General features: G+C 45.4%; 1 protein-coding gene across 4 annotated transcripts in view; it reads left to right on the top strand.

Moving 5' to 3' along the window:
• The window catches only part of FSD2 (fibronectin type III and SPRY domain containing 2), a 45,751-nt gene that overhangs the window by 6,805 nt on the left and 18,577 nt on the right, over positions 1-20,369 (top strand). For all 4 annotated transcript variants that reach the window (XM_081831759.1, XM_081831762.1, XM_081831761.1 and 1 more), the window contains 5 exons: positions 14,160-14,816; positions 14,950-15,045; positions 16,583-16,813; positions 18,035-18,057; positions 19,059-19,180. In XM_081831759.1, coding sequence (XP_081687885.1) covers positions 14,217-14,816; positions 14,950-15,045; positions 16,583-16,813; positions 18,035-18,057; positions 19,059-19,180 — 1,072 coding nt within the window. In that variant the 5' untranslated portion in view covers positions 14,160-14,216. The remainder of the gene's footprint in view (positions 1-14,159; positions 14,817-14,949; positions 15,046-16,582; positions 16,814-18,034; positions 18,058-19,058; positions 19,181-20,369) is intronic.

The raw sequence follows: 20,369 nt of genomic DNA, 5'->3' as shown, positions 1-20,369 counted from the left end.
CCGACCTCTTCTCAGTTTTTTGAAGAACTTCCATACTATCTTCCATAAGATATGGCTGTACCAATCTATATTCCTACCAACAGTGAACAAGAGTTCCCTTTTCCCACATCCTTGCCAACACTTGTTATCTCTTGTCTTTCTGGGACCACCATGCTAACAGGTGCAAGGTGCTATCTCATTGTGGGTTTGGGGTTTTTTTGTTGCTGTTGTTGTTTGTTTTGTTCTTAGGTAGGCTCCACACCCACCGTGGAGCCCAACACATGGCTTGAACTCTGAGACCAAGAGTTGGTACTTAATCAGCTGAGTGACCCAGGCGTCCCCTCACTGTGGTTTTGATTTGATGATTGATGATGATGAGTGATGTTGACCATTTTTTCATATGTCTATTAGTCATCTGGATGTCTTCTTCAGAAAAATGTTTACTTATGTCTTCTGTCCATTTTTAATCAGATTATTGGGGGGGTTTGCTATTGAGTTGTATGAGTTCCTTACATATTTTGGATATCAACTATCACGTAAATAGTTTGCAACTATTTTCTCCTATTCCATAGGTTGCCTTCTCATTTTGTTGATTGTTTCTTTTGTGGTGGAAGTTATTTTTAGTTTGATACCATCCTGCTTGTTTATTCTTCCTCTTGTTGCTCGTGCTTTTGGTGACACATCCAAAAAATTGTTTCCAAGACTGATGTTGAGGACCTTTTTCCCTTGTTTTCTTCTAGTTTTTGGTTTCACATCTTACATTTAAGCCTTTAATCTATATTTTGAGTTAATTTTGGTAAGTGGTATAAAATAGGGGTCCAATTTTATTTTTTTGCTTGTGATTATCCAGTTTTCCCAGCACTATTTACTGAAGAGATTGTCCTTTCCCACAACAGGGTAATTCTGATTAGCTAGGGGGCCAGACTTGCAGGAGAGCAAAGGCAGTATTCAGAGCCCCTTAGGACAGAAGGCTCTGAATGTTTTGTTGACCAGTAAGGGATGTGGGGTCATAGGATGGATCAGGACAGGGGAGAAGGCAAAGTGGCATTTCCACAGCTGGATGGCCCCTTTGGCCTTGGGAACCATGGAAGAGAGACATGAGCTAAAGTAGGAGTGATGCACGTGCTACTCAGGAGTGTCTTTGGGTCTGGCACGAGTGTGTGGTTCTTTGTCCATCTCAATGCTAGTTTTGCGGGGATGCACACCTATCATAGGGAGCTGTGTCCTACTTCACCTGAAGCTACACTTCCCCATCCCTAAAACAAGCTATGTTGTGCGGAGATGCCAGGACTGCCCCAGCCAGAGTCTAAGGTGGGCAGGGTTCTTACGAGTAACCCCAAAGAACATCCAGGCTCTGGGATCCTCATAAGTCACAGATGCTAGGGAGGCAAAGCACTGGCCCCAGAGCCTCTTGCTTTGTGATGCTTCCTCTGGGGGCAACCTTCATTCATCCCCTCCCCCTACCCAGGGGGTAGACCAGGTCCCCGCGGACCTGTTGGTGGTCCAGGACACTGGAGCTAGTACCTCATGCCTCAGTCCTGTGCTGTCATGGTCCTCAACCTCAGCACACATTACTGATGCTCACCACTGTCTTCTGTGTAAGAGTTACAGAGCATTCGAGAACAGGACTGAAGCTTTCCTGAACCCTAATGTGATGTGCCCGGTCTTGGAGTCTGGGGAGTAAAGTTTCCTTATGTGGATCCAGACCCCAGAAACCAGTTGCATGCATGTATGTGGTGAGAGAGCATTGTCTTTGTCGCTCATGGTTGCTGGAAGTCTGCCCCTCTGGCTGGTGCTGATGGAGGAAGTGAAACAAGAGCATCCTATATGGAACTTCAGAGCAGGAAAGGGTAGAGGCACGATTCCCAGGGGCTCACCAGGGCAGAACCTGTGTGGTCCATCCCCACTGTTCCCCCACGCTCAAAGAAGGCCAATCGGCTGCTGTGTTTTGTCTTGCCGTCAGCACAAGCTGAGGTGAGCCCATGGGGGATGTGTGAGGGACCTCCAAGGAGGGTTATTGCCCTGGTTAAGTTGGAAGAGTGACATTTGGGACAGAGCCCAGATGAAGAAAGATGGCCGGGGGCTTCCCCAGGTTAAGGGCAGAGCAGGTGTCTATCCCTGGGATCCAGAATCTCCTGTGAGTCTTCTTTGTTTTTAGGTAGGCTCCACACCCAGCGTGTGGAGTTAAGTCCAGATGGGGGACTGGGTCAGTCCTCTGTGCTCCTCATCACCCCCCCTTAGCCTTTCTCCGTGCTCACAGGACAGAACTGGGGGCGGGGGGGCATGGGGCAGACAGCAAGAGGAGCCTGGCAGCTGTCTCCTGGAGTGAGCAGGGAGGTCTGGGCCACGAGGGCAAAGGGTCCTCTCTGACCAGCCTGGAACATGGGCCAAGTTCTTTTCCCTGAGAGAATGGGTAGAAAAGCTGAGTGATCCTTGGTCTCTGCAGATAGAGCAGAGGAACAGAGATGAAACTGAAGGCCTATAGCAGGAATATGCAGGAAGGGGATCAGGAGCCAGACAGTTAGTTCAGGACATCACAGGCATTAAAGGCAGAGCATAGAGAGGCTAAAGAGTGGGTTCTCCAGAAGGGTGCCAAGTCCCTGGGACTTCAAGCATCTGCCATTGTGGCCTGTGGGGGTGATCGCAGGCTTGTGGCTTGGGAGACAGGATGCGTGTTGTCACATCATACATCAAAGTGGAGAAAGTGAGAGGCAGTGAGCTCCATCTGGCAGTGTCGAATTTGGGGAGAATGGGAATGTTCAGGAAGGCTACGGCTTCTCTAAACTTCTGCCTCTGCTTGAAGCAGAGGTCAGAGCCAGAGACAAGAATTTGGAGCTCCTGGCAGAGAGGGGGACGTGGAGGCGCGAGAGTGGACGAGGTCACCTGGGGCAGGTGGAGAGGGAGGAGAGGAACAGGGATGGAAACCTGGGGAAGGCCGGCATGAGGAGCAGCCCAGCAGGCAGACTCAGAAAGAGTTCGGCCGTCCCAAGAGGAGATGGCAGGCTGAGCGGGGTCAACAGGATCGAATGTCACCGAACAGCCAGCGGAGCATGGGCCACTGTCCATGGATTTCACAATGAGGCCAGCAGAAAACACTGTATTTTTAAAAAGGCAATCAAAACCAGAGAAAATGGAAAGAAAAATGAATGGCATTTTTTCCTATAGCTTTGTGGTGGTAATTAAAAGGACAGTCTGTTAGCAGAGGTCACAGAGTCCCTCACTGCAGAAAGACCAGCACTGCAGGTTGGGGAGGCCACTGAACCTGACTCCTGGGTGCACCTGCAGAGCAAGGCGTTAGACAAACAGCTGCCCGCTGGCTCTGATCCCACCGTGGAAATTAAGGGGGGCTGTTTGGATCATAATAAACGTCATGATGGTGGGGGGAGTGCTAACCTGTATCTTTAAGGTTTTTTTTTTTTTAATTTTTTATTTTCCTCCAAAATATATTGCATATATACCATGTTGGAATAGTTTAGTAATAGTAGTTTTCTTATTTTTATTTTTTTAAAGATTTTATTTATTTGAGAGAGAGAGAGCACAAGCAGGGGGAGGGGCAGAGGGAGAAGGACAAGCAGACTCCCCGCTGAGCAGAGAGCCTGGTGACATGGGGCTCCATCCCAGGACCCCAGGATCGTGACCTGAGCCGAGGGCAGATGCTTTAACTGAATGAGCCATCCAAGCGCCCCAGTAATAGTAGTTTTTTGTTTTTTGTTTTTTTAAGATTTTATTTAATTGACAGAGAGAGACACAGTTAGAGAAGGAACACAAGCAGGGGCAGAGGGAGAAGCAGGCTTCCCACTGAGCAGGGAGCCTGACGCGGGCCTCGATCCCAGGACCCTGGGATCATGACCTGAGCCGAAGGCAGACGCTTAATGTCTGAGCCACCCAGGCGCCCCAATAGTAGTTTTTTTTTTAAAGGCATTAGGTTTACCACAATTTATTGTTAAAGGGGGCATTAGGAACTGGATTGTGGGGATGGTTACACAACTTGAGAAATTTACTAAAAACCATTGAATCATGCGCTTAAAACAGGTGATTTTTATGGTATGTAAATTATATTTCAATAAAGTTGTTTTCAAAATAAGTTAGTGAGTAAGCTAAGCAGCTCACAGAATTCCTGGTTTTATGTAGGAGTGAGTTGTTGATGAAGTGCTTGTACAGGTTAATTAGAATGGTAGAACAGTTCAGTGGATAGAAATTTCAGCCAGTATTTGGACATCAACTGTACCTGCTTGTGCCTTGTACAGTTAAATGAAAAAAACAAAACAAAACTGGTTCTCTAAACCAAAAAGGTCATTCTAAGGGGTGCCTAGGTGGCTCATTCAGTTGGATGTCTGACTCTTGATTTCACTCAGGTCATGATCTCGGGGTTCTGGGAGCAAGCTCTGAGTCGGGCTCTGCACTCAGTGGGGAGTCTCCTTGAGATTCTCTCTCTCTCCTTCTCCCTCTGCCCCTCCCCTTGATCGTGCATGCTGTCTCTATAATAAATAAATCTTTAAAACAAAAAAGAGGTCATTCTTTTTTGTATGTGGATTAGTGGTCTTCAATTTTTTTTTTTTTTTTTTGCTCCTGACCTCCCTTAGAACATTTACGTTATCTGAAAATTTTTATCAAAAATTTAAATAACCGGGGCGCCTGGGTGGCTCAGTTGGTTAAGCGACTGCCTTCGGCTCAGGTCATGATCCTGGAGTCCCTGGATCGAGTCCCGCATCGGGCTCCCTGCTCAGCGAGGAGCCTGCTTCTCCCTCTAACCCTCCCCCCTCTCATGTACTCTCTCTCTCTCATTCTCGCTCTCTCAAATAAATAAATCTTTAAAAAAAAAAAAAGTTTAAATAACCTTGTATTAGGTGATGGTTTCTCAGACATGATACCAAAAATACAAGCTAAAAGGAAAACATAGATAAATTGGACTATATCCAAATTAAAAACTTTTGTGTTTCAAAGGACACCTTCAAGAAAGTGAAAAGATAATTTACAGAGTGGGAGAAAATATTTGCAAATCATACATCTGATAAAGGACTTGTATCCAGAATATGTAAAGAACTCTTATAATTCAACAATAAATAGGGGTGCCTGGGTGGCTCAGTCAGTTAAATACCTGCCTTTGGCTGGGATCATGATCCCAGGGTCCTGGGATCAAGCCCTGTGTCAGGCTCCGCACTCAGCATGGAGCCTGCTTCTCCCTCTCCATCTGCCCCTTCCCCCCACCCCGTCATGCTCGCTCTTGCTCTCTCTCAAGTAAATAAAAAAAACTCAACAATAAATAGATGGATAACCCAATTTGAAAATGGGTGTATTAAGGTTCTCCAGAGAAACTGAATCCACTTGGGGGGTGGTACATGTATGTGTATAAAGAATGTGAGAGAGACATTTATTTTAAGGAATGGACGCATGCAGTTATGGATGCTGACAAGTGCAAAATCTGCAGGGTGGGCTGGCCGTCTGGAGACCCAGGCAAGAGCCAGCATTGCAGCTCAAGTCTGAAGGCCATCTGCTGGTAGAATTCCTTCTTGCTTGAGAAAGAGCTACCTTTGTTCTGTTAAACTCTACAATTGATTAGATTGGACCCAATCACAGTATGGCGGGCAATCTGATTTATTCAAAGTCCACCAACTTAAAAGTCAATCTCATCCAAATAACACCCTCATAGACACATTTGAAATAATATTTGACTAGATACTTGAACACCATGGCCCAGCCAAAGTGACACATAAAATTAACCATCACGATGGACAAAGGATTTGAATAAACATTCCTTCAAAGATAATAAACAAATGCCAATAAGTGCATGAAAAGATGCAGACATCATTATCCATATGGAAAATGCAAATCAAAACCACAATGAGGTTATCACTTCACATCTACTAGGATGGCTCCAATCAAAAAGATGGATAATAACAAGTGTTGACTGGGATATGGAGAAATTGGAACCCTCCTATTCAACCAGTGAGAATGCGAAATGGTGCAGCCACTTTGGAAAAGAGTTTGGCAGTTGCTCAAAAGTTTAAACATAGTTACCACATGGCCCAGCAATTCCACTCATCAGAATATACCCAAGAGAAATGAGGACGTATGTCCACACAGAAACTTGTACATGAACATTCACAGCAGCATTCTTCATAATAGTCAAAAAGTGGAAACAACCCAGGTATCCATCAACTGGATATGTTATCTGTAACATAAACAAAATATGTTATATTCCTACACTGGAATATTATTCAGCTGTAAAAAGGATACATTGTACAACGTGGATGAACCTTGAAAATATTATGCTCAATGGCAAAAAGCTAAACACCAAAGACCACATGTTGTATGCATCCATTTATATGAAATGTCCAGAATGGGCAAATAGAGACAAAAAGTAGATGCCAGTTATCAGGGGCTGGGGGAGCAGGTTATGGGGAGTGACTGCCAATGAGTATGTGGTTTTTTGGGGGGCATTGAGTGTTCTGGAATTGGATAGCAATGATGAGCCCATAACTCTTCAGTTTATTGAAAATACTAAATTGTACACTTTTTAAAAAATATTTATTTGAGAGAGAGACAGAAAAGAGAGGGAGCACACAAGTGGGGAGAGGGACGGAGGGAGAGAATCTCAAGCAGACTCCCTGCTCAGCACAGGCCCCATGCTGGGCTCGATTTCACGACCCTGAGATCGTGACCTGAGCCAAAACCAAGAGTCTGACACTTAACCAACTGAGCCGTCCAGGTACCCCTAAATTGTACACTTTAAAAGCTGAACCTTATGGTGTGTAAATTATATCTTAATAAAGCTGTTATTTTAAAAAGTATGAATAGTTTCAAAAGATACACTTTCTGGCATGCTATAAATGTTTACGTTTCCAAATAGAACTATTTTATAACTCCTAAGTTTATTTAATGGACTTCTAAATACTATTGCAGTTTGATGCCCTTCATTGAGTATGCTAAAAAATGCAACAAAAATTCTTATGGGGTGCCTGGGTGGCTCAGTTTGTTGAGCATCCAACTCTTGGTTCAGCTCAGGTCATAATCTCAGGGTTGTGAGATCGAACCCTGCATCCGGGCTCCATGCTAAGCATGGAGTCTGCTTAGGATTCTCTCTTCCTTTCCTCTGCCCCTCCCACTCATATTCTCTCTCTCTCTCTGTCAAATAAATATATAAATCTTTTTTTTAAAAGATTTTATTTATTTATTTGACAGAGAGAGAGAGAGACAGCGAGAGAGGGAACACAAGCAGGGGGAGTGGGAGAGGGAGAAGCAGGCTTCCTGAAGAGCAGGGAGCCCGATGTGGGGCTCGATCCCAGGACCTGGGACCATGACCTGAGCCGAAGGCAGACGCTTAACGACTGAGCCACCCAGGCACCCCAATATATAAATCTTAAAAAAACCTCTTTTATAACATTAGAAATTTTACCTTGTTCTTTTTTTCTCCTTGAGCTTGTGTTTACATTTAACTTCTCAGAAGAGTTTTGTCCTAATGTATTGTTTTTCTATACTTAGAAAGTCTTTTATTGATCATCTATGAGACTTCTCTACAAAAAAACACATATACATGCATGCAATTTAAATTTTTTTTATTTTCCTGGAACCATAAGACCCTAAATGGTAACCTCTTCTTTCTTCTGGATTAATTTATCAATACAATTTGTAGTCACATGTGAGCAAAACAACATATGTTACTAATTTTGACAAATAATTATTATTAAACAAAACAAAAGTGAAATGGAAATGCATCTCTTGATAAGCTGGATGGGGCTTTTCTTTTTAAAAAAGTTAACTCATGTTTTCATGTATGAATTATATATATTATGAATTATATTATTATAGCAATATCCTTCAACTCTTTGAACTCTCTGAAATGTATGCCAAAAATTACACAGTGATCTCTTGTGAAAAATCATTTTTATTTTTTTTTATTTTTTATTTTTTTAAAGATTTTATTTATTTATTTATTCATGAGAGACAGAGAGAGAGAGAGAGGCAGAGGGAGAAGCAGGCTTCCCGCGGAGCAGGGAGCCCGATGAGGGACTCGATCCCAGGACCCTGGGATTATGACCTGAGCCGAAGGCAGAGGCTTAACCATCTGAGCCACCCAGGCGCCCCGTGAAAAATCATTTTTAGTCATATGTCAGCTGACACTTGATTAGATCCTCCTTCAGTTTTGCTGAAAGCTAAGAATTGGAAACCACTTAGCTTACAAAGAATGTTTCTTATCCATCCCTTAGCTGCTCTCCTGACCCTTGCAAACCATGCAAGATGATAAATAGTTATTTATTGTGCAGCAAATAATACACTGTTCCTTCTTTCCACCTGGCCATCCCCTCCTGCTCCCATTCCCTCCCACTCCTTTTTTCACATTTGGGCTCCTTCAAGGGGTAGCATTTACACCATGGATCTTCAGACTACAGCATCTCTATATAAAGACTTTCCAAGGGATACATGACAGGGATAACTTTAAGAGTATTAAATTCCAGATGTTTAACATAATATTTAATCTTTCCTAGAGCAGCTCTCTCTCTTGAAATGGGCCAGCTGTTGAGGCTTCATGCAGGTTCCATGTTCACACTGTCCCTTCCTCTCTGTTACAAAAGTAAAACTGCACCTCTCATTCCTGAATATTACATTGCCCTGTAAGATTTCATGGCCTTGGAATTTAAAAACCTGCAGGGGGGCATCTGGGTGACTCAGTTGGTCAAGCATTCAACTTTTGGTTCTGGCTCAGATCATGATCTCAGGGTCCTGGGGTCGAACCCCCATAAGCCTGCTTGGGATTCTCTCTCTCTCTCTCCCTCTGCCCTTCCCCCAACTCTCGGGCTCTCTCTCTTTAAAAAAATAAAAACCTCCAGTGGGCTAAGTGGAAGGACAATTTGAAGTGTTGGTATCAATGTTACTAGAGATAAAGAGGAGCATTTTATAATGATAAAAGGAGCCAATCCATCAAGAATACATAACAATTATAAATGTATATGCAGGGCGCCTGGGTGCCACAGGTGGTTGAACATCTGATTCTTGGTTTCAGCTCAGGTCGTGATCTCAGGAGATCAAGCCCCGTGTCAGGCTCCGTGCTCAGCAAAGAGTCTGCTTAAGGCTCTCTCTCCTTCTCCCTCTGCTCCTCTCCCCCCATCTCTCTCTCTAAAATAAATAAATGAATCTTTTTAAAAAATAAATAAATGTATATGCACCTAAAAAAAGGGCACCAAAATACATAAAGCAAATAGTGATATAAGTGGAAAAAGAGACAACGCAACAGTATCAGTTGGAGACCTCAGTACTCTACTTTCAATAACAGAACTAAGAAGATCAACAAGGAAATAGGGGACTCAAATAATACTGTAAAGCAGCTGGACTTCACAGACATCTAGAGAACGCTCCACCCAAAAACAGCAGAATACACATGCTTCTCAAGGCATATAGAACATTCTCCAGGATAAATCAAATGCTAAAACAAACCTCCATAAATTAACAGGATAGAAATACTACAAAAACATGTTCCCTGACCACAGTGGGTTAGAAATCAATAACAGAGAAATCTGGGGAGCCACAAATATGTGGAAATTAAAAATACATTCCTAAATAACCAATGTATTGAAGAAGAAAGCAAAAGGGAAATTAGAAAATAGTTCAAGATGAATAAAAATAAAGATAAAACATACCAAAAGTTTTTACCACATTATTGGGATGCAGCAAAAGTGGTGCTTAGAGGGAAATTTATAGCCATAAATGCCTGTATTTAAAGAGAAGATCTTAAATCAACAACCTAACCTGCCATTTAAAACACTGAAAAAAGAACAGCAAACTGAATAAAGCAAGCAAAAGGAAGGAAATACTAAAGGTTATAGTCGAAATTAATGAAGAAAGGAATAGAAAAACAATAGAGAAAATCCAAGAAAACCTTAAAGAGATCAGCAAAACTGACAAGCTTTTACTTAGACTGACCAAGAGAAAAAGAGAGAAGACTCACATCACTAGAATCAGAAATGAAAGAGGGGAACATTATTACCAACCTTACAGAAATAAAAGAATTAAAAAGAATACCATGAACAATTGTATTCCAATAAATTAGATAAATGAAATGGACAAATTTTTGGAAAGACACAAACTACCAAAAGACTCAAGAAGAAATTGACAATGTGAATAGGCCCATAAAAAAATAGACTGAATTAATAATAGCGGGGAGAAAACTCAGGAAGAAAAGCCCAGATAGCTTCACTAGTGAGTTACCAAACATTTAAAGAAGAATTAATGCCAGTCCTTCACAAGTTCTTCCAAAAAATAGAAGAGAAGGAATATTTCCCAACTTAATTCTGTGAGGCCAGTATCTTCCTGACACCAAAACCAGACAAAGACATTACAAGAGAAGAAAACTACAGGCTAATATTTCTTAGGAAAAGGAATGCAGAATTCCTCAAAAAATACCAGCAAACTGAACCCAGTAATACATATAAAAAACTAAACACCATGACCAAGTGGGATTTATCCCAGGGATGCAAGGTTGGCTTAACCTCAGAGTTGGCAGCAAGTTCTTAGTTACGACACCAAAACCACAAGTAACAAAAGAAAAAAATCAATTAGACTTCATCAAAATTAAAAACTTTTGTGCTTCAAAGAACACCATCAATAAAGATGCGAGTGCCTGGCTAGCTCATTTCATAGAGTGTGTGATTCTTGATCTCAGGATCATGAGTTCAAGCCCCATGTTGAGTGTGGAGCCTACTTAAATTAAAAAAAAAAAAAAACTTTTGAAAAGGGGGCTCCTGGGTGGCTCAGTTGGTTAAGCGTCTGCCTTTGGCTCAGGTCATGATCCTGGGGTCCTGGGATTGAGCCCCACATTGGGCTCCTTGCTCAGCGGGGAGTCTGCTTCTCCCTCTCCCTCTGCCTGCTACTCCACCTGCTTGTGCTCTCTCTCTCTGTCAAATAAATAAAATCTTTAAAAATAATAATAATAAAGTGGAAAGACAACCTACAAGATGGGAGAAAATATTTGCATATTATGTATCTGACAAGGGACTAGTTTCTAGAATATGTAAAGAAATCTTAGAAATAACCCAGTTAAAAATGGACAGACTATTTGAATAGATATTTCTCCAAAGAAGATATACAAATGGCCAATAAATGCAAGAAAAAATACCTGACATCAGTATTCATCAGGGAGATGCAAATCAAAACCACAATGACATGTACTATTTCACACCTGCCAGGATGGCTATAATCAAAAAGTCAGATAATAACAAGTGTTGACAGGGATGTGGTGAAATCAGAGCCTTCATACACTGCTGGTGGGAATGTCAAATGACGCAGCCACTTTGGAAAACAGTCAGGTAGTTCCTCAGAAATTTGAACATAGAGTTATCCTATGATCCAGCAACCTCACTTCTAGAGAGATGAAAACACATATCCCAAGAGAGATGAAAACATATATCCACACAAAAACTTGAACACAAACATTTTAGCAGCATTATTTATAATAGTAAAAAGGTGAAAACAACCCAAATGAAAAGGGAAGCATGCAGGGGTTCCTGGGTGGTGCTGTTGGTTGACATCTGACTCTCGGTTTCTGCTCAGGTCATGATCTCAGGGTTGTGAGATCAAGCCCCACATTGGGCTCCACGCTCAGTGGGGAGTCTGCTTAAGTTTCTCTCTCCCTCTCCCTCTGCCCCTTCCTATACTCTCTCTCTTTCTCTTTCTCTCAAATAAATAAATCTTTAAAAAGGGAAATATGCAAATAAGCTGATGAATGGATAAACAAAATACGGTATTCCCATACAATGGAATATTATCTAGCTCTAAAAAGCAATGAGTACTGACACATGCTATAACATGGGCAAATCTTTTTTTTTTTTTTTTAAAGATTTTATTTATTTGCGAGAGAGAATGAGAGACAGAGAGCACGAGAGGGAGGAGGGTCAGAGGGAGAAGCAGACTCCCCGCTGAGCAGGGAGCCCGATGCGGGACTCAATCCCGGGACTCCAGGATCATGACCTGAGCCGAAGGCAGTCGCTTAACCGACTGAGCCACCCAGGCGCCCCAGCATGGGCAAATCTTGAAAACATTATGCTATGAAAGAAGCCAGTCACAAAAGACAGTATATTATATGATCCCATTTATATGATTCCATTATATGAATCCAGTATATTATATGATTCCATTTATAAATCAATAGAGGCAGAAAGTAGATTAATGGTTGCTTAGGGCTGGTGGAAATGAGAGAATGTGGGTGGTGATAGCTAAAGAGTACAGAGTTTCTTTGTGACAGGATGAAAATGGTCTAAAATGGACTGTGGTAATTGCTGCTCATTTTCGTGAATATACTAAAAACCCTTGAAGTATATACTTCTGATAGGAGAACTGTATGGTATATGAATTCTCTATCAGTAAAACTATTATAAAAAGTAATCTAAAATAATGGCAGTTATGTGCCAAGAGGAAAACAGGAACTTTGGAGTCCAACAGTCTGTGTAATTCAGGTCCTCCAAGAAGCAGGCCCCAAATGGGATTCGATACACAAGGACTTTAGTAGGGGAAGCCCTTGTCTGAGATAAAATGGGGAGGAAGATAGGAAAGGCTGAGAGAGCTGTCAGACCATGATGTAAGTCCAGCCCCGAGTGAGGGAGGGAAGGATGGTTTGGAGGAGTCACCCCAGTCTGCCTTGCACCCTAAGAAAGGTTTGGCAAGGCTGTCAAGGAGTCCTCCAGCCAAAATCTGCCATCAGAGGAGTTTTGTGTCAAACAGAAATGGATCTGCCTTAGTATCCACTCTGTCGTTGGATGGAGATGCCCATGGGAAGTGTGTCCTCCATGCAATGTGATGATGGGTTTCAGAGCGCAGCCGAACAGCCGGTCACCTAAGCTCCCCGTAGCTGGACATCTTTCAGGCACAGTCTCAGGGCCGCCACACAGACTAAGGTTCAAGTCCCAGCTCAACAACTTCCTCACTGTAGGACTTTGCTCCAGATACCCTGAGCCACAGTTTTGTCATCTGTAAAATGGGGATAATAGCAGTGCCGACCACACAGGGGTATGCCTATAAACTGCCGAGCACAGAAAAAGCACACAGTAAGTGCTCAGTAAGTAGTAGCTGCTCCTAATGTGGTATTTATTACTTCTACCATTTATTATTTCTTTCTAGATTTTATGTGCCTCCATTAAAGAATAAACATTATAGTCTCTGTATATTGAGTATTCTGTTTGTTTTACTTAATATCAAACTGTAAGTTTTTTCCAAGTTATCATTTGCTCTCCCTAATATTTTAAAGTCTGCATTATATTCTATACAGTATGCATATCCTAGTTTACTTAACTGTTCTCCTAATCATTAGGGCTTTACAATTTTTTTTCCTGCTGTCATAAAAATTTTTGTGGGCACCTGGGTGGCTCAGTTGGTTGAGTATCTGACTCTTGATTTTGGCTCAGGTCATGATCTCAGGGTCATGAGATCAAGCCCTGCATTGGGCTCTGCCCTGGGAGTGAGCCTGCTTAAGATTCTTTCTTGCCCTCTCCCTCTGCCCCTCCCTCCCCCCAGATTTTGTGATAGGATATTTTTATATAGAAACATTTTTCCTCTGTATTGGTTATTTCCCTTCAGGGTCCTGATGAGGATTACTAGCTTAAGGAGTGGGAACATTTTTAAGGCTCCTGATCCATGTTATCCAGTTTACCCTCCAGAAAGGTTTACATTCCAACCCGCAGCATGTGAGAGTACTCACTTCGCTGTACCCTACCCAGCCTTGGGGAACCTTCTTATATTTTCAAATATTTGCTTGCTGGAAAGGCAAAAAAATGGCATCTTACTTATTTGTTCCCTGTTACTCATAAGGATGGACCATTTCCCAAATGTTTTTGCACAAGTGATTACTTTGTGAATTGTCCTTCACACTAATTTATTGAGATCTTAATTTTTTCTATCAATTTATGCTATGTAGTAATACTTGCCTGAGACACTTCCCATTATTTGGCCTCTGTTTGTTTTAATGAAGAGGAACCTATTGACATTTCTCTGGTAACTTCTGGTCCCCTTTAAGCTTAGAAAGCCCCTCCTTCCTGGAAAAAGTAAACCGCCCTGCAGATGGTTCAAAGTAAAACCACAGCTGAGCTCCTCAGACGATTTTTTAAAAAATTGTGAGTGGGTGGAGCCCAATCTAATGACCACTTACTGGCATGCACTGCTCATCAATGGGGTTCCCCCCTCTTCCTGTGTCCTAGGCCCCAGGACGCCCACTAGGAGCCGCGGGGGAGGAGCCCTGCAGGTGCAGAGGCGCCATGGAGGGGGAGGCTGCGGGGGCTTCCCCAGACTTCCACTTCTACCCCATGGATCTGTATGACTCCGAAGACCGGCTTCACCTCTTCCCAGAAGAACCCACGCAGACGGGAAGAGAAGTCCACGCCGAGATGGCCAGCGAGCCCGGGGGGACGGCCCCAGGTAAGGCCCAGAGAGACCTGGAGGAGGATGTGGATGAGCTTGTCCCTTTGTCCGCCCTCGGAGGTGCTGGCGAGTGGGGCACCGAGCTCGCCGACGGAAGCGCACCCCACATGGAGGTTTTGGACCATCTGCTGCACGGGGTGCAGAGGGACTGGCGACTGGGGGCCGAGGCCGAGGCTGGGGACCGTGTCTGTGCGGGCCGGGGCGCCGCGGGCTCCAGCCGGGACCTGCGAGAAGCCTACAGGTACGCGCACGGCCGAGCCAGCGAGGAGTTCGAGTGCTACGTCATCCCCGAGGAGGAGGACGAGGACGAGGACGACGACGAAGCCGCCCTGGTCTTCTGCGCCACTTGCAGAGCTCCAGTAAGGGCGGTGGAGGTTTCGGACGAACACAGAGAGCATGAGGTGACCCCGCTCAGCAAGGCACTGGAGAGCGCCAAGGTAGGCAGGTGGCCTCGGTCCGTGCTGTGGATAATGCGTGTGTATGTCAAGTAGGCAGGCTGCGAACGACTGTCAGAGGCCTTCTACAGACAGGGAAAGCGCTAACGTCTCCTTGCGATCCTCTGTTCGCTAGGATGAAATTCACAAAAACATGTTCAAATTGGAAAAGCAGATTATCGAGATGGAGAATTTTGCAAATCACTTGGAGGAGGTTTTCATCACCGTGGAGGTAAGAGCGGGCGTGGTGAACCCATCAGACCACATTGCTGCCGCAGGTGGCCGGCTCAGCGGCTGTGGCCGGGGTGGGAGACTCTGCCCCGACTTCCCCCCCTGCTCTCCCGGGGGACCTTGGGGATATAGCTCATGGAGCCCGTTACCTGTCTGCGTTCCCTCCTGCACCGAAGCTCTCCTCTGTCTTTCTAGCCTCAGCCCTGCTGCAAGGTGGGGCTCTTTCATGGCCCAGCCTTGACCAGGCATTGCAAGACACCCATCCTTCCTTGTTCGTGTCCCCAGCTGTTACTGTGTCTCATAAGATCAATACACATGGTCTGTGCCTGTCACTAAACATGTCACAGTCCCCGGTGTGATATTAGGTATATAAAACACCACGATGTTGCCAGCACTCAGCCTCGCCATCCAGATAAGGTGCACCAGGACTGAGGATCAGGAGACTCTCCACCTCCCTTCTCTTCCTGCGGATGCCCTGCTTCTGTTAATAATACAGCCTCGGACTGTGTCCACAGGAGCACCTCATATGAATTAGCTCAGCCCCAGGCCCCTCTCCCATGAAGCTGGAACTTCTTCACCCCCGGTCTTAAGAGGGAGGAGGACTATTGCACTAATCCCCTCTGCAGGGCACCGGGAAGGCATGAACGTAAGGTAGTGGTAGGAGGGAGAAGTGTACAACCCCCTGGACAGAACTCCCTACACTCACACTGGCTGCTCACTGTCAGATCAAAGCCAGTCACCCCCCAGTGAGGGCTCTGAGTTTTCCCTCTTACACCAGGACTGGCGCCATGGTGAGCAAGCCTTGTGCTCCTAGAAGATGCTCGGCAAATACTCCCTGAGTCATTCATAAGGGCCTCTTCTTTGGAAGTGTGTCTGGTGTCTGCTGAGGCTGGCATCAGTCAGAACCCCCAGAGCTCTCTTGGCCTCCACCCCAAGTGAGAGGACCAGTAGTTGACAGGCTGTGCCCCGGGATTAAGTACGGCCGCGAGCCTCCCTCTGCCCTCCTGCGCTTCCTCACCTACTAGGCCACACCATCAGCCACAACCCTTCCTCCCCTTCCCCGTCATTGTTCTCTTAGTTGATGTGAGAATCTGTGTGATCCTGGTGTTCGTGTGATGCGAGCATCAGGGAGTGGAGGTGAGTGTCGTGAGATGTTGGGGGCTCAGGAGGAAAAGCTAGTGGGCATATCCCAGGGCAAACATCTCCGTGTTAAGGTCCAAGGATGCGGTGGCAGGCTGACTCCTCACTGACCACCTTCCAAGAATGCAGTGGCCACAGTGGAGGTGGGGCAGCTTGGGGTCGGGGGGCAGGGGGAGGGGTGCAAGATGCTGCCAGGAGAGAGATTATCCCAGGGTTCTAACTGCAGACTCCTGGTCCTAGCTCCCGCTGTGCCCACCCCAGCATCCTGGCAAGAGGTGATAAGACCCAGGGGAGGTGACTAAAACATCTCTGGGTGGATACATTTCCACGCCCCCAATGGTTCTATGGCTGACGTACCACATCCACTGTGATGATGGTTGAGGTCAACTGTCTTACAGGAGAACTTCGGAAGACAAGAACAAAACTTTGAGTCACATTACAACGAGATCTTGGAAACACTCGCTCAAAAGTATGAAGAAAAAATACAAGCTCTAGGGGAGAAAAAGAGAGCGAAGTTGGAAGCCTTGTATGGACAGCTGGTCAGCTGTGGGGAAAACCTCGACACCTGTAAGGAACTCATGGAAACCATAGAGGAGATGTGCCATGAGGAGAAGGTTGACTTCATCAAGGTCAGTCATGAGGTGACATGAGATCACGAACCCAAGTGACAGCATGGCTGGGCAGGTTAGGGTCTCCCTCTCTGCCTGGAGGCTGTTGACCGCTGTGGTCAGCCTCCATTTGGTTCCTGGATGTTCACGATGGCGAGGAGGTCACAGCACGTCTCTGTGCAGCTTTGCCGTGAGAGGCTGAGCAGACCCATACACGGCTGACCCCTTCCCTCCACCGCTGCTCAGGACTCCCCCAGCCTCAGTTTCTCTCTCCTAGAGACCCGTCCCCTCGCCAGGAGCGGAGCAACGGCAGTGTTCTGAGAGTTTTCTCGTCACCTCAGGTGGCCCCTTCGAGCCCCAGGGAGGAGGTTGTCTGGGCTAAAAAGGCACCTCCAACTCTCCAGTTACAAGCGCACCAATTTTAAATCTTTATAAACTCAAACATAAAAAAAAAAAAATCCATTTTTTAATTTCCTTGAAATCCAGTTAAATCTGACCTCAAGGCCCCATGCCGCCGGACTGTGGGAATTTCAATCTCGGTCAGAGGTGGGGTCCCCTTTCTTCACAAGATCCCACAGGAATCTGGGCGGTTGTGGTGTCTGGGATGGGAGGGAGGGGCCCTCAGCCACCAGAGCTTCCCAATTGCCAAATACAACCTCCACACTGACCCTGGGCCTCCACACTGACCCCGGGCCCGTGGCGGTCCCTCCAAGCCCAGCAGCACTTCCTTCCTGCCCTACTCCTGCTTGGGGCAAGGGACCTGCAACAGAAGCTGGAAAGCAAGTTGGCAGGCCCCGTGAGAGCCCCCAACATGCAGACCTCGTGAACCACTGATCCCACAGTATCGCTGTATCTCAGAGACGTAATCCCGAATGGGCAGAAGGCGGTATGTGCAAAAGTGTTCTCACTGATGTTTCTAATGATGACACCTTAGCAGTAGCCGAAACGTCCATTAACAGAGGAATGTCTACATAAACAACGGCGTTCCCCTTCAGTGAACTGTTGTGCAGTCTCAGATTGGCGGAACAGAAGAACATCTATAGTGTGGAGTGCTCACGCAGTGCGTCCAATTCAGGGCCAGAGCGCGGGCCTGGCGGGGTGGTCTTGTTAGAGGTCTTGTTAGAGCCTTTCTTTTTCCTCACTTCCAAGTCTTAAAATGTGTTTGTGTCATTATATCGTTCGAAAAAGAAATGTATTTGCAAAATCAGTTTGATATTTTCTCCCTTTCCTCCTCCTCTTTAGGATGCTGTGGCCATGGCTGACAGGTAATAGTTTTGTTCTGAAACACGTTTTCTCCCTCTGTGCCTTTCTCCGTTCCTCTAGTTTTCCAAATAGACTCAGTTCCCCTTGGGTGTTTGGTCCCAGTTTCAGCTTTTGTGTCTGCCCCTGAGATCAAATAGCACTGGCTGTGGAGGGAAGATGGGGGTCACAAGGACCCGCTAGCACTGAATCTCAGGATCCCAGGGCTGGAAGGGAGCGTATGGCCAGGCCCAGCCAGCAAGCCTGTGGTCGGGTCTCCTTCGTGAGCTCCTCCTTTCACCAGGAGGAACCAGGATCCAGTGTCCCCAGCATCCCCCAGCTGTGCCAGGACCCAGACGAAGCACCGCAGAAAGTATGCACACCGTGGAGTCAGACAGGAGTTCAAATGCTGCTCCCCCCCAGGACCCTGGGCAAGTCCAGCCGGCCTAGGACCCACCTTCCTGATCTGCAGACAAGAACAGTTTTATGGGAATTGAATGAGACAATATCTGTAAAGCAACATGAATGCTGAAGCTTGATAACATAAGGGTTAAGAGAACAGGTTCTGGCAAAGGACAGACCTGGTTTCAGATTCTGCCCCTGCCACTCACAAACCCCATGACTGCCAGGAGGCAGGAACGCTCAGAGCCCCTGTCCACCCTTAGCAGGTTGAGTGCGCTTGGCCCCATGGAGAAGAAGCCCCCCATTCTGTACATCTTGGGGCCTGGGGTAGCGTGTGGGGATGGGAGCTTCCAGATCAACACCTGTGCATGCCCCCCAGCTGACCCCCTTCCCTCCCCTCAAATGCGCAGATCAGTCCCACCCTTCCCCATTGGAGACCCCATTGGAGACCCCCTGGGTCAGTCGCCAAAGCAGATGGCAGAAGGTAGCCAGCAGCATATTAAAATAAAGAAGTAAAAACCCAGCAAAGAAGCCGCTCTCGTGTATTACTAGGGACCCATACAGTAGACATACCCTAAGGAGCATGCCTCTTCATTCTCATTAGCGCATCTTTTTATGCCAACAGACTTGGAAGATTCTTGAATACAGAAACAGACGTGGAGATTGCTACACAGCCTGACTTTGAAGACCAGACTCTGGACTTCTCTGACGTGGAGCAGCTCATGGGCTCCATTAACACCATCGCTGGTGCATATTTCACCTGCGTGTGCGCTTCCCACAAAGTTCCAGTTCCCTGAGCTTTGAGTTAGACATTTTGATGGCTAAAAAAATCATAAAGATTTAGGAGCAAGTATTCGTTCATTCTAATTTCATGTCTTTATGGCTCATAAGGGGGAGAACAGTGGCTGACCTCCCCCGGGGTAAGTGCCTACCTCACTTTCCAGGGAGCCAACATCAGGCCCCGGGCAGCCTTGAAATACTTTTTGTTTATAGCTTGCCCAGATTCACAAACACCTGTTCACCTGCCCGAGTTACTCCAAGTAAGTAGCCCGAATTTTATTTACTTGCCTAGCACAGTAGCTAGGAGATGAGCTTTGAGATCCCGTGGAGCTGGTGAGAATCCCAGGCCTGCTACCTCCTAGCTGTGTGACTCTGGACAACTTAACTACCTTCTCTGAGTCTTTCCTTGTCTGCAAAATGGACATCATAATGCCTCCTGGGGATATGGTGACAATTATATGAGGTGATATATGTATAGTATGTCACATGGTACCAAATAGCTCTTAAAAATATTGTGATTACTGATTTCTAAGAATAATATCGTAATTCAGCTTTTTTTTTTTTTTTGACTGCTCACCTTCTCTTTCTCACCAACCCCCAACTACATTGTAAAAATGTTGTATATATCATTTTAGGTTTTTCATTTACACAGATTTTTTTTTTAATTTTTTTTTGAAAGATTTTATTTATTTATTTGAGAGAGAGAATGAGACAGAGAGAGAGAACATGAGAGGGGGGAGGATCAGAGGGAGAAGCAGACTCCCTGCTGAGCAGAGAGTCCGATGCGGGACTCGATCCCGAGACTCCAGGATCATGACCTGAGCCGAAGGCAGTCGCTTAACCAACTGAGCCACCCAGGCGCCCCTACACAGATATTTTGAAATAAGAAGGGAATTATTTTCTTTTGTAACCTGCTTTTTTTATCAAAACAATTATGATTAATATTTTCTTGCACTGATAAGTTCGTCTATAATGTCATTTTAATGAGTATATACCTTGATTTCTTTACTTAATCTTCAACTGGATTGGATGCTGGGATGTTTCTAGTTTTTCCCCATTAGAAACCACACTGTAATGGACATCCTTAATTATAAGTCTTGGAGGCCATGCTTAGACTCATGGCTTGAGGGGTGATTTCACTGAGCTATGATGTCCA

This window comes from Leptonychotes weddellii, chromosome 9, assembly GCF_054177405.1.
Source record: "Leptonychotes weddellii isolate Sample4059 chromosome 9, ASM5417740v2, whole genome shotgun sequence".
Classification (NCBI taxonomy): Eukaryota; Metazoa; Chordata; class Mammalia; order Carnivora; family Phocidae; genus Leptonychotes; species Leptonychotes weddellii.
The sequence above is the reverse complement of the archived record's forward strand: the minus strand, read 5'-3'. Positions and strand labels throughout refer to the sequence as shown.